At 38.6% G+C, this 12852-nt stretch overlaps 2 protein-coding genes across 7 annotated transcripts in view; one reads left to right on the top strand and one right to left on the bottom strand.

Moving 5' to 3' along the window:
* The window catches only part of mcamb (melanoma cell adhesion molecule b), a 33399-nt gene extending 25203 nt beyond the window's left edge, over window positions 1–8196 (top strand). Inside the window, exons 13-18 of one of the 4 annotated variants that reach the window (XM_077494292.1) lie at window positions 356–436; window positions 748–807; window positions 3394–3435; window positions 3924–4047; window positions 5259–5370; window positions 5475–8196. In XM_077494292.1, coding sequence (XP_077350418.1) covers window positions 356–436; window positions 748–807; window positions 3394–3435; window positions 3924–4047; window positions 5259–5370; window positions 5475–5477 — 422 coding nt within the window. In that variant the 3' untranslated portion in view covers window positions 5478–8196. The remainder of the gene's footprint in view (window positions 1–355; window positions 437–747; window positions 808–3393; window positions 3436–3923; window positions 4048–5258; window positions 5371–5474) is intronic. The other 3 variants (XM_077494293.1, XM_077494294.1, XM_077494295.1) reach the window with 3 other exon arrangements.
* Window positions 1–12852, bottom strand: part of cbl (Cbl proto-oncogene, E3 ubiquitin protein ligase) — a 73992-nt gene that overhangs the window by 30507 nt on the left and 30633 nt on the right. Inside the window, exons 16-20 of one of the 3 annotated variants that reach the window (XR_013278238.1) lie at window positions 9530–12529; window positions 5426–5566; window positions 3897–4045; window positions 738–841; window positions 346–462 (exon numbers count right to left, since the gene is read on the bottom strand). Coding sequence is in view for 2 of the 3 variants with exons in the window: in XM_077494290.1 (XP_077350416.1) it covers window positions 12234–12529 (296 nt within the window). In the remaining variant the exon portion in view is untranslated. Of the gene's footprint in view, window positions 1–345; window positions 463–737; window positions 842–3896; window positions 4046–5425; window positions 5567–8809; window positions 12530–12852 lie in introns of those variants that run through there. The other 2 variants (XM_077494290.1, XM_077494291.1) reach the window with 2 other exon arrangements.

The following is a 12852-nucleotide window of genomic DNA, read 5'->3' as shown; positions in this document are numbered from 1 at the left end:
CAATACACTCCAGCTATAATGCAATGCAAATAAAACTGAATTGGATTGAATATGACATGATTCACTCCAATTACATTTCCATACAATCCGATGACTTCAGACTCCAAACTCTTCAGGACGTGTAGCTCTACTCCCTCCATAGTGTTCTCAATTTAGACTCCTAATAGCGCCACATTTGGCTGAGACTCGCTTGAGTCATGAGACCCCCCCCCCCCCACCCCCTGTCTGTGTCACATCCGTTATTTGTCTTTACACTGTGCTAATGTGTTGATTGTGTGTCACTATTATTGTGTCTTTGTCTTCCTGTGCGCTAGCATGTTGTGACCTCCCCTGTGTGCATCTTACCTTATTTCAGTTGTACACACCACAGCAGCGGCTATTACCACTAGCACAAGCACAAGCACCAATCGCTCAAGCACTCTTTCCTCTTCCACAGGTAAGCCCATAGTTGCTTTGCGTTATCTGAAACGTAACATATGGAAACGCACGTGAGGATGGGACATGAAATATGCTTATTCGTAGTTTTGAAGGATAAACATCTATATTCTTATGATTTTATGGTAAAAAGAGATTAAAGTAATAATAGTTGAGATTCGCTTGTGTTCCTCTGGTCTGTGTCACATCCGTTATTTGTCTGTCAGCTGTGCTAATGTGTTGATTGCGTGTCACTACTGTTGTGTCCACCTCTTCCTCCTGTTGTGTTAACATGTTGTGACCTCCCCTTGTGTGCCCCTTACCTTATTTCAGTTGTGCACGCCACAGCAGCAGCTACCACCACTCGCACAAGCACTTTTTCCGCTTCCACAGGTAAGAAGGCCACAGTTGCTCTGCCTCACTGCTGCTGCAACACAACATATCGAAACCGGCTCCGTTTCATTACTGTAGGTTCGAGAGAGGTAGCTTCTAGATTGTCTGTAACAAACGGTCATACTAAATAAAACAAACTGATGTATTTTGCGTATTAACAATTTTGCTGTTGTTGTTGTATTTTCAGGGTTAGTTGTTCAAAGGCCCCTTTTGTTATTTCAGAGTGAATTAAAATAGTAACAGTTTGCGACTTGGTCAGATGACCACTGATTTGAGCATAGATTATGAGTAGGCTACACGAGTGGCATGTGGGCTCCATCTAGAGGTACATGAAAGAATCACCGCCTATGTACATCCAGCTGAACTCCACATTTACGTTCAATTCATTGTCCTTTAATCTTTACGAACTGTTCGTCTTTCAACATGTTTAAGGTACATTTTTAAAAACGTTTAGATGCAACACATTTGAATTAAATCATTATTTACACAAGTGTAAAGTCAAATCAAGTCAAGTAAAGTGCAAGTGTTCAAATTTAACAACATTGTAGTAAGGCAAACAGACTATATAACATTGTTAATTAATTGTAGTTTAGCTTACCTTAACACAATTTGTACATACAATTTTTTCATAATGTCTTCTTCATAATATTGAACACTAGGGGTGTGAATTGCCTAGTACCTGACGATTCGATTCGTATCACGATTCACAGGTCACGATTCGATTCGATACCGATTAATCCCGATACGAATGGTCACGATTCGATACCGATTAATCCCGATACGAATTTATAAGTCGATTGTTGCGATTTTTTCCCATTCAAATTTAGAAAATACTATCAGTAAATTTGTACATGTACACTGTAAGATTTGTATGAATATATTTATCTAAAACTTGAGGCTTATAACCGTGAGCCACTGTACACAAACAGTTTGCAATCTGTTTCACATTTGAACAGCATTAAAATAAAAATATTAAGGCTTAATGTGCCGTTCATATAACATTCTTCCATGATCAAGGTGTGAATCCTAAAAAAAAAAAAAAAAAAAAAAAAAAAAAAAAAAAAAAAAAAAAAATTAAAAAAAATCGATTCTGCCGATTATTGAATCGATTCGAGAATCGCGCGATGTAGTATCGCGATATATCGCCGAATCGATTTTTTTTAACACCCCTATTGAACACTGATATATTTTTACTTGCTTTTTTCTCAATTTCACACTTGGTCACACAAATGACAGTCCTGTCATGCTGAAGCATTCCCACATATGTTACTGTGATTTTTATTCTCCATACTTTTTTTTTTGCCATGTAACAACTCTCACACAATGCTTCCGATTTAAACTGTTCAAATTTCAACTTGCTTCAAAAATTCACGCCTCCCGGTGTATATATATCGTCTGATTCCACATTACTTACAGTATTTGCACAATTTAACGTTAAATACCAACTTTCATTTTCAATGGGATAGACATTGAACTTTTTCTAAGTTTCACTTTCCACGCCCACTTCCATATATATAACTTATCATCATTACCAGGTGTCTGATATTGCTCGGTAGCACAGTTGGTAAAGTGCATTGTCCAGTAACCAGGTCATCATTTCATAATTTATCTCTCAATTTACTTCATAAGCATTCCACGTGTATTGAAATCTTAGCATTCAGCTATTAGCATTCAGCATTCCCACGCAATTTCTCCAGAAATTGCACTCAATCTAGTATTTAATAGTTTTTTTTTTTTAGTTCAAGAAAGTGTTAATTGATGTTGTATTTATTTTCATTATTTTGTCTCTCAAAGTTCACAGAATTTTGCACTTGTTAAAATAATTTAGCAAAATTCAATTTTTGTGAGTCACACGCGACACAACGCAGAGACACACAGCAAAGGCAAATACCTCTGACAGGGGAAGTATAAAGGCAAAATTAGCGTGCTCATATATGCTGACAGAGCTAACCTACTACAAAATACATATATTATGAAAGGTTTCAATTATTACCTTAAGCTTGAAGCTTGGAAGAACAACAGAATTGTTGTGCGAATGTCACACGTGACGTGAGAATGGCCTATTAAATACACTTATTTAGTAATAAAATCTCTTGGTTCTCTAAGACTGTTTTAGACCTAATATGTTACTGTATTTTACTGTTGTCATTGTAGTGTTACTTGGAGAGTTGGCGACTAAGAGCTAAGCTTTTAAAATAAGGCTAGTTACAATACTGGCATGCCTCAAACGTGAAAGGAAGCAGCTGATGCTTTAAATGCTCTCACCAAGTCGCCTGACAACCATTAGGGGACCTCTCTTGTCCTTCCAAGTTCCTCTCGTTAGTCAGGCAAAAGCATTCCTGACATTTGCAGGCCCCTCAGAGGAAAACATGTTCCGGGTTGCTGTTTCTTGCAAGTGTCACTTAAATGAGATTACACAGGGACGCCCCGCGACTGACCGCCCTCACACATTCACGCTGGATGCTCAGCCCTCAAATCACTTCATACTATTATTCAGTGTTTGGATGTGTGTGCGGCCTGCTACTAGGAGTTATTCAATTACGCCTTGCCTCTCACTGATAATTGTACTCATGTGGTTTTCCCCAGTCCAAGCAGCAACCGCTATCCCGCCAAAGAAAATCAGGAAAGGTTTGTACAGTATGTCACTCTGGTGCTCAAGGATCCACTTTCCGCTCTGTCTATCCTGACGAATGAACGCCACCGTTCCCAGCATGCATCAGCACACTTTACCTCTCCTCCACTTCGGAATGTTCGCACCTTCTTTTTCTCTTCAGGTTGCCAGGTTAAAAAGAAAAAGCTGCACTTTATAGACCTTTTTGTAATGTTTGTAAATAAGCAGTATAGGGTACTTCTGGGTGGCAAAAAAGTAAATAACCAACAATGACAAAACATTTCCTTGATAAAAAGACATTATAAATCCACTGGAACTTGCAGGTGAGGAGGATATTCTGCCACCCGAAAGTACCTGTTACGTCATGATGAAAATAGCTCTTCCGATGCAATATCTCTCTACGCTGCGGCATGCTGCACAGTCGGCCTCATCCCACCCAGACATGACCACACCATCATCATTTCCCACCAACACTGACCTTGTCCCTGTGCATCCTCTCCACCAGAGAGCAGCGGCGTAATCATTGCGGTCATCATCATCTGTATCCTGCTGCTGGCCATCTTGGGAAGCGTCCTCTACTTCCTCTACAAGAAAGGGAAGATCTGCGGCCGCTCCGGCAAGCAGGACCTGTACGTGCACATTACCATCATTTTATTTTATTATTATTATTTCTTTTGGGGGTTTATTACACAACCATTTAAAAATACATATTTAAAACAACCACACTATTTTGCCCTACAAAGTCCGCTTAGCTTAATGCTAACAAACAGTAGCTATGAAATGCTATTGGCATGCTAATTGCTAGCTTTGACAGTCGTGGTTTTAATCAACGGATATTCGAACACAAACAGTATTGTAACGCCTACATTTGTTCAGCCTCTATGGAAAATAGCCGATATTACAGCATCTTGCTTGTGCGCATTCTTCGTTTGTCTGCTTGACTGTAATGCCTCCTGGTGGCCAAAGTGAGTACATGTAAGGAGTAGCATGATAAATTTGATTACAGCATATAACGCACAAACTGTTTAATTCTTTACAGTCTGTTTGTTATAACTGTTTTGATAAAGCACAATATTATAGAGTAATATTTTGGCTTCTTAAATAACATTTTAAAAGGATACTTATTTAGTCAGCAGTCAAAACTTAATATTTGGCCTATGATTAAGTTGATAACTTCATTTTTGTTTTACATCCAATTAAAAACACATGTTGCCAATTGCTGTTGATTAAAGTGACATCACATGTGCTCAGGCAACAACCGATCACAGCTCAGCTTGTGAATCTCACGTGACAAAACCCTCAAGTGAGCCGTGATTGGTGTTACCTGAGCTCTGCGCAACTGTGATATCATATTCAGTCGAAAGCAAGTGGCAACATGCATTTGAAAAATAATGAAGTTGATTAATTAATTAGACAAAATATACTTTTTACTGCTGAAAATTGCCAAATAAGCAAAGTATTCCTTTAAATTTAAGTAAATTTTCCATGTTCATAATGTGCCCTCCCTTAAAGGAGCAGAAATTGAGCCCCTCCTCTTTCCATGGGGTGTTTTTAAAGCGAAATTTACCACCGAGCACACCAACTGGAGTCACCCCGCTCATTTTGGAACAACAGGCGAAGGAAATGCCGTGCATTGACCTAATCACTGACCTGCGCAGCCTTCAATGCATCCGCGGTTCATTCAAGGCTCAAGTGCGGTTAAAAAAAATAAAAAAAATAGTGCGATTAATGCGTTAATACGTGATTAATGCGACATTTTTCTGTGATTAATTAATCTATTAACGCTTTAACTTTGACAGCCCTAGTTTTTTTTCCAAGTGTTTTTTTGTGTGCCTTGCAGCACCAAAGAGAAATCCAGCAAAGACAACATTGTGGTAGAAATGAAAAGCGACAACACAGAGGACGCCATCCTCCTCGGGGTCAACGGAGAGAAGTTACCACCCAGCAACCAGGTAGACATCCACCCCATGTGACCCCACCAAAACTTTCTGTGCTCTATTTACTCACCATGTGTGTCCATCTTTCTTATCTGTGCTTGTGTGTTTGTCATGTGAAGTAAACAACGGTGAAGAGGAAGCCACTGCTGTGACCTGACAACACTCCCAAGACCCGCTGATGGCTGAAAGCTTCCACCGTCGTCTCTTTTCCCTGTCAATCAAAAGCTGTCTGAGATCCCCAAATGATCACACTGGGCTTGATTACATCCCTACACATGTTTGTTGGAGGGCAACAATGTTTGAATGAGGCTGTCTGTTTAATATGTTGCTGATTCACCGTCGAGCAGGGACTATTTTTTTTTTATTGCCGAAAAATCACTATAGAGCCACCTGAACAAGCTCTTCCTCCAGTGTACATATTTTGTCGTGCGTGTATATATATTTCCTTATTTAAAGTGTATTGACACTTTTGATTCATGAAGAGCAGAGACAGCAGTTCTGCAAAAGTCTGTACACTGAAAATCTTTGTGTATATGTCACAACTTTGCTTTGAGGTAATTCAAATGCATTTTTTTCCTTTTAGTGCTTAAATCAAACCTGTGGTTCGTTTTATCAAATCGACGTCCTCCTTCGAATCTCTGCAGCTAACACTAGCATCGTCATCACTAGGGGTGCACCGATCGATCGGCCGGCCAATTTATTGGCCCCGATTTCCTTAATTTTGAGGGCTTGGTGATCGGACGATCCCATAAAAATAAACCGATCTTTTCCACCAATATCATCATTAGAGTCTTGAAAAAGTCAGCCACTGTTGTCTTCTGCTGACATGGCTAATAGGTTTTTCATTTTTATTTTGCAAGAACTACTTCATGTGCACGTAAAGCAACCCGTTTGTATTATTTCTTAGATATTTTTTAGGGGTGTGAATTGCCTCGTACCTGACGATTCGATCCGTATCACGATTCATAGGTGACGATTCGATTCGATACCGATTAATCCCGAGATGAATTTACAAGTCGATTGTTGTGATTTTTTTTTTTATACTCAATTTAGAAAATACCTTTCAGTAAACTTGTACATGTACCGTGTAAGATTTGTATGAAATTGTATTATTTATTGATCTGAAACTTCAGTTTTATAACTGTGAGCAACTGTATTTAACAAACAGGAATTGAAATAAAATATTCAGGCTTAATGTTCCATAATATAACATTCTTCCATGCTTAAAGTGTGAAAGTTAGACGTTTTGTTGAATATATTTCCATCAAAAATGGATGTTAAAAAATCGATTTGGCTGCCTACTGAATCGATTCGAGAATTAGTAGTAATATTTACTGTAATATTGTAATTATTGTATTGTAATATTTACAACAATAAACAATTAATAGTAGTATCGCGATATATTGCCGAATCGATTTTTTTTAACACCCCTAATATTTTTCAATGTTTTCCAATAAAATAAGATTAGAACACTGGAAAAAAAAATCGGGATCAGCAAAAATCGAGATCGGCAGGTCAGACCTTTTAAAATATAGGGGATCGGACGGAAAATTGTGATCGGTGCACACCTAGTCACTCTTCCACTCTAAAGGATATATTTTTGCAAAAACTATTATAAATTATGATAGATTTCACACCATAGGGTTAACATCGTGCGTTAGTTTTTGTTCCTTCACATTCTGAATATTGCATGTGTGTGTTCAAGCTTTACAAATAGTAAAATATTACGCCAAAGAGATTACGTCCAGAGCTTTGAATATATATGCAAAAATACTTTCTACTCTTACAATATGAAGCACAGTGGGGTTTTTTCTTCAGTGCACTGATTTCTTAGTGGCCTTCATGCAGTCTTCTTGTGTTTCTCTAACGTGAAACTTTTGTGATGTGAAAATGAAGGCGTATATGTTGCGTCCTTTCTGTGCGGGACGGCAGGCTTGTGTATTAAATAGTATTCATGTGTTAAGTGAATATTTATGTGGAACAAGCCAAAGTGACACAGAATCTACCCTGTGACTCACACGTGAAGCCGAATATTCAGTTGTGGTCCATTTAGAAGACAACACCGTAATGTTTTCTTGGTAGCCATACGCATATGCATATGCCAAAAAACGCCTCTTCTTTCACCGACTAGAGATGAGTCTTTGACTACATTTTCTTGGTTGAAAATGAATGATCAATGAGTTTATTTTGTTACAATTTATAGTTTTTTTTTGTTTTTTTATAATTATGTGATTGGAGACCAGCTCTCGGAATGTCGAAATCAGAGCCTGTAACCATAGCTGATATTAATTTACACTTCGTTAGACAGCAAACTAGTTGGCAGCCAAGTTGTGCACTCAAGACACAATTGCAGTAATTCTAATTCATTACTATGCCCATCTCGAATATTGAACTGGGGTTCATGGTTTGTGTCACAATGTGACTGGACTACTGAGGAGAGGAAACAGCTCACTGTAAACACACAAGGGCTGAGTTTTTTTTTTTTTTTTTTTTAAAGTAAATATATGTGCAAGTCAATGTTGGCATTTATGCATTTAATTGTGAAAATATCACAATGGTATGACTTGGTGTGATTTTATTTATGAAGATATTTTGTGCCTTGTGACATTTTGACGTCATCCTTGAAGTGATTTGGATCATGATACTGTATAGTCCTATTACTACTTGTGCATCCTTGTTCATAAACAGTAGTTATTTTGTAAATTTCAGTTACTATACATGTAGTCACATTTTTTCCAATTAGTTCATTAGATTTGCTCTATCCCTGGAAACAAAATGTAAAGCGATGCCTTTTCAACCCATTTTTAAAAAATCCTAATGAATAAAATATATATTGTTCAAGGGAGTGTGGTGGATCTGTATGCCTTTATATGGCAATATAGTTTCAGAGTTGGATTTTATTTACAAAGTTTTAGCAGAAGAAAAAAAAAGTACATTTTGACTTATAATTCTGCATATTTTATTTTGTTTTGTTTTGACTGACAAACATCCTAAAAAGTGTGACATTTAGCAAACAAATCATGTTCATTTATGGAAGTGATCTGTACTTACACTGAGCTTGTCTGTTGCTTTGTCCTCTTCGTGAACTTTTAAGCTGATTTGCTGATTTTTACAGTGGTAAGATACTGTACAGTGACTGTGTACTTAGCACATCAATCTGCCAGGATAAAATGTCGCCTTTACATGGTGTAAACAAACGGCGTATTGTTTTGCTTTTGCCTGTGATTAGCATACAATCCAGGCAGCTTGAGTAGTCAAGCGAAATTTCGTCACATTATGAAATCAAAATAATTCTCACAAATCAAATTACAACGACCCAAAGTCAAACGCTTTTCAATGAGCCGAGTTTGCGTTCACAAAGTTGGTCGACATGTTGACTTAGACCGGAAAAGTCAATAGCACCGTCAGACTAACTGTGAATTTCACCATTAAACTAAACAAATCACAAAATGTCTCCTGCTTACAATTTTATTAACATCGCTGTGCAGTTTTCCAAACTGATATGAGCTTTAAAAACAAGGGTGAATTTAAATGGTTGTTGACTAGGATACGTGGAACCACAGCTCCCTCTTGTGGTCCCATCCCCAATAAGTTATGACCTTCCTCTTACACATGCGCAGAGAAAGCAGCCATCCAGGATGTGCTTAGTCTTTTTTTTTTTTTTTGCGTTAAGAAGAAAGGTAAACGGCAGGTGCTCTTGGATGAAGCTCCTGCGGCCCAGCACAATTTCAAAAGCCTGTCTCCACATGACTAGGCGTGTGTATCACCTTGCACACAAACACACACATGCACACAGTCAACAAAAGGCCTCAGTCAATCACGATCTCAACACAAATGGCACTACTTTTGAAATTATTCACAGGAGTGTGTGTTTGTGGGGAGGGGCGTGGGGGGCTTCAACATAATGCAGGAATGTAAATGAGAGCAAATAACATTCTTGTCTTTTGTAGTCATACACGTGCCTTTAGAGTGACAGTATCAAAGCACAATTTGGTATACTGTGCGAGTAAATCAATACACAACAATGGCATTCATGAAATTTGTCAAGGCAACTTGGAACACAAAAGCAGAAATGAGAACCGACTGGACAGCTTCAACCAGAAAAGCTTATTCGCCATTTGTACAAGCATCAGACACACGCACTTCATATACGACGAGTGTTACATCAACGTACCTCAAAGCTCGTGCGTGTGTTCTAAGTACCTGGAAGCTGCTGTCTACAGAGGTCTGCTGACCTTGAAAAATACTGTGCAAGTTAAGATGACTGAAAGATACGTGGGGAAAAAAAAAAAAAAAAAAAAGGCTACAACTGTGACTTCATTGATTCTGACTCAACTGGTCCAAAAATGTTATTCCTGAGTTATTTTCAAGAATTGGCCCGAGTGCTCTCGACTTCCAACAGATATTCCCTTTCTAGGGAATGGAATTAAGCTCGCATCCCAAATTCGACTAACGGGGGTGAATGTTTGCGAAGCTAGCCGATGTTGATTTCTCGTCTGGGTTCGTTCAAGGTCGCAACGTTCGCAAAACGATTTTTTTTTTTGAAAAATAAACAAAAAAACAAAACTCCAGGCAAATGTCTGGTGAACATTTAACCAATGTTGAAACATTGTATGAACCAAGATGAAAAAGCTCTGAAGCCTAAAGCCCAATTCCGCTTTGCATTTTGTTGACTGTTGCGATGACGACCTGAGGGAAAGGGAGGAAAAAAAAAAAAAAAGTGAAAACACTGCAGAGTTGACAGCTGTCAAGCTGCGTGTAAGTTCAAGTATGCTACATTAGCGACTGCAGGAACATGGCGATACTGTCACTTTAAAGGACAACGACCAGTTTAAACAATAGTATTCACAAATGTACACTTAAGGCTTATTTGTTTAACACTATAATAATAGTAGCAGCAGCAGTGAAGCACTTCTGAATTAATTACAACAATATTTAGGATCATATTACAATATATTACCAAAAAGAATCAATGACAACACATATATATATTTTTGTAATCAAATCACCGCACTGAGCTGGAGACTGAAACCTGAACTGCTCATATGATGATGTCAAAGACAAATAAAATACAATAATAAAAACAAGTCAAAAAATAAGTCAGCCACCTCGGATTGCGGAACATGAGCCCATCTGGTTGTGCGCAGTGGTCTACATTACAACATCCACATTGATTTCAGGCACACATGCTAGCACTCACTCACACACACACACACACATTCAATGCCAGACAGTGCCGACCTCAAGTAAAACAACATAAGATGGTATTAAGGACATGAAAATTTCAAATACCAAAGCCATGTTGTTTAGAAAAAGGAAAGAGCACAGTGGCTTCTATACATGCAAAATTCAAGTTGAAGCATTTGTATTTAGTGAACGTGTATGATGGAAATGACACAAGAAAGTGGCAAAAGCAAAAATAATCCTATTACAACTAATTTGCAAAATTAACAATGATCGTGGTAACGGGAATGATCCAAGATCTTGGGCACCCTCTATTGGTAAGCAAGAGAATCACTAAGAATGGTTCAGTTGTACTTAACTTTTAAATTTAATACATTTGTATTTCATTTTTGAGAACTGTTCATTATCAAACATTTAACAATGTTAAAAAAATAAATAAAATAATATCCCATATGTAATCGGTGTGTTCAACCTGAATAATTTGACAGTCTAACTCGCAATAAAACATCCGTGTCATTTTGGATGGATGCTTGGGCTTAAGTCATTATGGCGGCACTTGGAAAATAAATTATTTTTCTTAGATGGTACTTCTGTGCACAAACCTTACGCATATTTCACATAAAAAAAAACAACGTCACTGTCACTTAGCATAACAAAATAGATATACATGTTAATTATGTACCTTCAGTCCTCTCGTAGAAGAACATTGGAATGTTTTGCCTGCTACTATTTGTGGTTGGCATACATAATTTTTATTTTTTTATTTGAAAAAAAAAAAAAAAAATATATATATATATAAATATATATATATATATTTATTTATTTTTTATTTTTTGTCAAAAGACGATAGATAATTTCCCACGGCACACTGTTAAACTGATCGAGAGTAGCCTTTTTCTTCTTCTTTCTTTCCCTTCTTCTTTAAAGGAAAATTCGAAAATAAAGCATTCTATAAAAACCTCATGATGTGCCTTTGTGAGTTCAACATTTCAGGGCTTTTCAAAACACCTTTATAATGTCTTTAGTATAGCGGACCACATTAATGTGCTCTTGGTCAACTTTAGACCATTTGGAAATGCATGAGAATTTTTAGACATGGAGTATGCCCAAGTGTTAAAAAACAAAAAAAACAAACAAACTACTTGCAACTGCCTTTTGTCATTTCCACTCAACAAATCAAACTCTAAATGTGGCCAGGTGTGAAATTTTGGGCTTACTATTCAAACACGCACATAAACGCTGTGGTGCCAATCTTAAGTTGTTTTCAAGTCAACCCTCGCGTCACCGTTTTGACAACAGGCACACGTGACCCTTGAAGCGGACATCGTTTCACATACTGACTTGTATATATTACACACATTTAATATACATTTAACCATATATTAAACTTTCAAATAGACATACATTTTTATTCGTGAGGTCTTGGTTACATTTTCAGCGAGGCTTCCGAAAAGCGTCCCTGCTTTCGACGTCGCGGGCGCCGAGTCGGGCCTGGCGAGATGCTCTTGTCGCAGCTAGAGAAGGCTGCTGAAAGATACGCTTGCGAGCGCCAGCCAATTCAAAATTCCACAACGGAGCCGGAGCGGGGCGGGGGGGCGTCATCAAGCACCAGAGAGGGTCACGCCGCGGGCAATGAGCCGCGCCGACCTTTAAATTGAGGATCAAGCCGAGCCGGGGCGAGATGGCAAAGTGTGCTATGTGAGAATGTGCGCCGTGGAGGGAATGGAGACAAACTCTCGCAGGATGTTCTTGGCCATCTCGATATTGTTCTGCGCAATCATCAGCGCTTTCTGGATGTCCTGGTATGAATATCCCTGACTCATGAGATGCTCGATCTCACTGCTAATCTGAGGGTTGGCGTCTCCTCCCGCCGCCCCGCAACTGGGGGGGCCGGGAAGCGGCGGGACGGGGCTGGGTCGGCGCTCTGAGTTGATGCGTCTTGGGAGGGGCTTGGGAGGTCTCTCTGGGGCTTCCACGGGCTCTGAGATGCCTGAAGAAACAAGGAAGACGTAGGGAGTTTAAATCCTACATTTAAAGGTGCAATTAAGCAGAAATATGAAATAATAAAGTAAAAAGGCAATGAACAAGATTATATAGTTAAAACTAGTTAACTATAGTTAAAACACCATTTAAATTTCAACTTGATGAAAAAAATTCACGCCTCCCGGGGTATATATCGTCTGATTCCACATGACTTACCCCGGGTTTTCACCGGTTGCGGTTGCGGTGCGGTTGCGGTGCGGTCCGGCAACGCAAGCAATTAGATTCCATTCATTCGAATGGTGCAGTTTGCACCGCTTGCGGGTGCGTTGC

This window comes from Festucalex cinctus, chromosome 13 (assembly GCF_051991245.1).
Source record: "Festucalex cinctus isolate MCC-2025b chromosome 13, RoL_Fcin_1.0, whole genome shotgun sequence".
Taxonomy (NCBI): domain Eukaryota; kingdom Metazoa; phylum Chordata; class Actinopteri; order Syngnathiformes; family Syngnathidae; genus Festucalex; species Festucalex cinctus.
The sequence above is the reverse complement of the archived record's forward strand: the minus strand, read 5'-3'. Positions and strand labels throughout refer to the sequence as shown.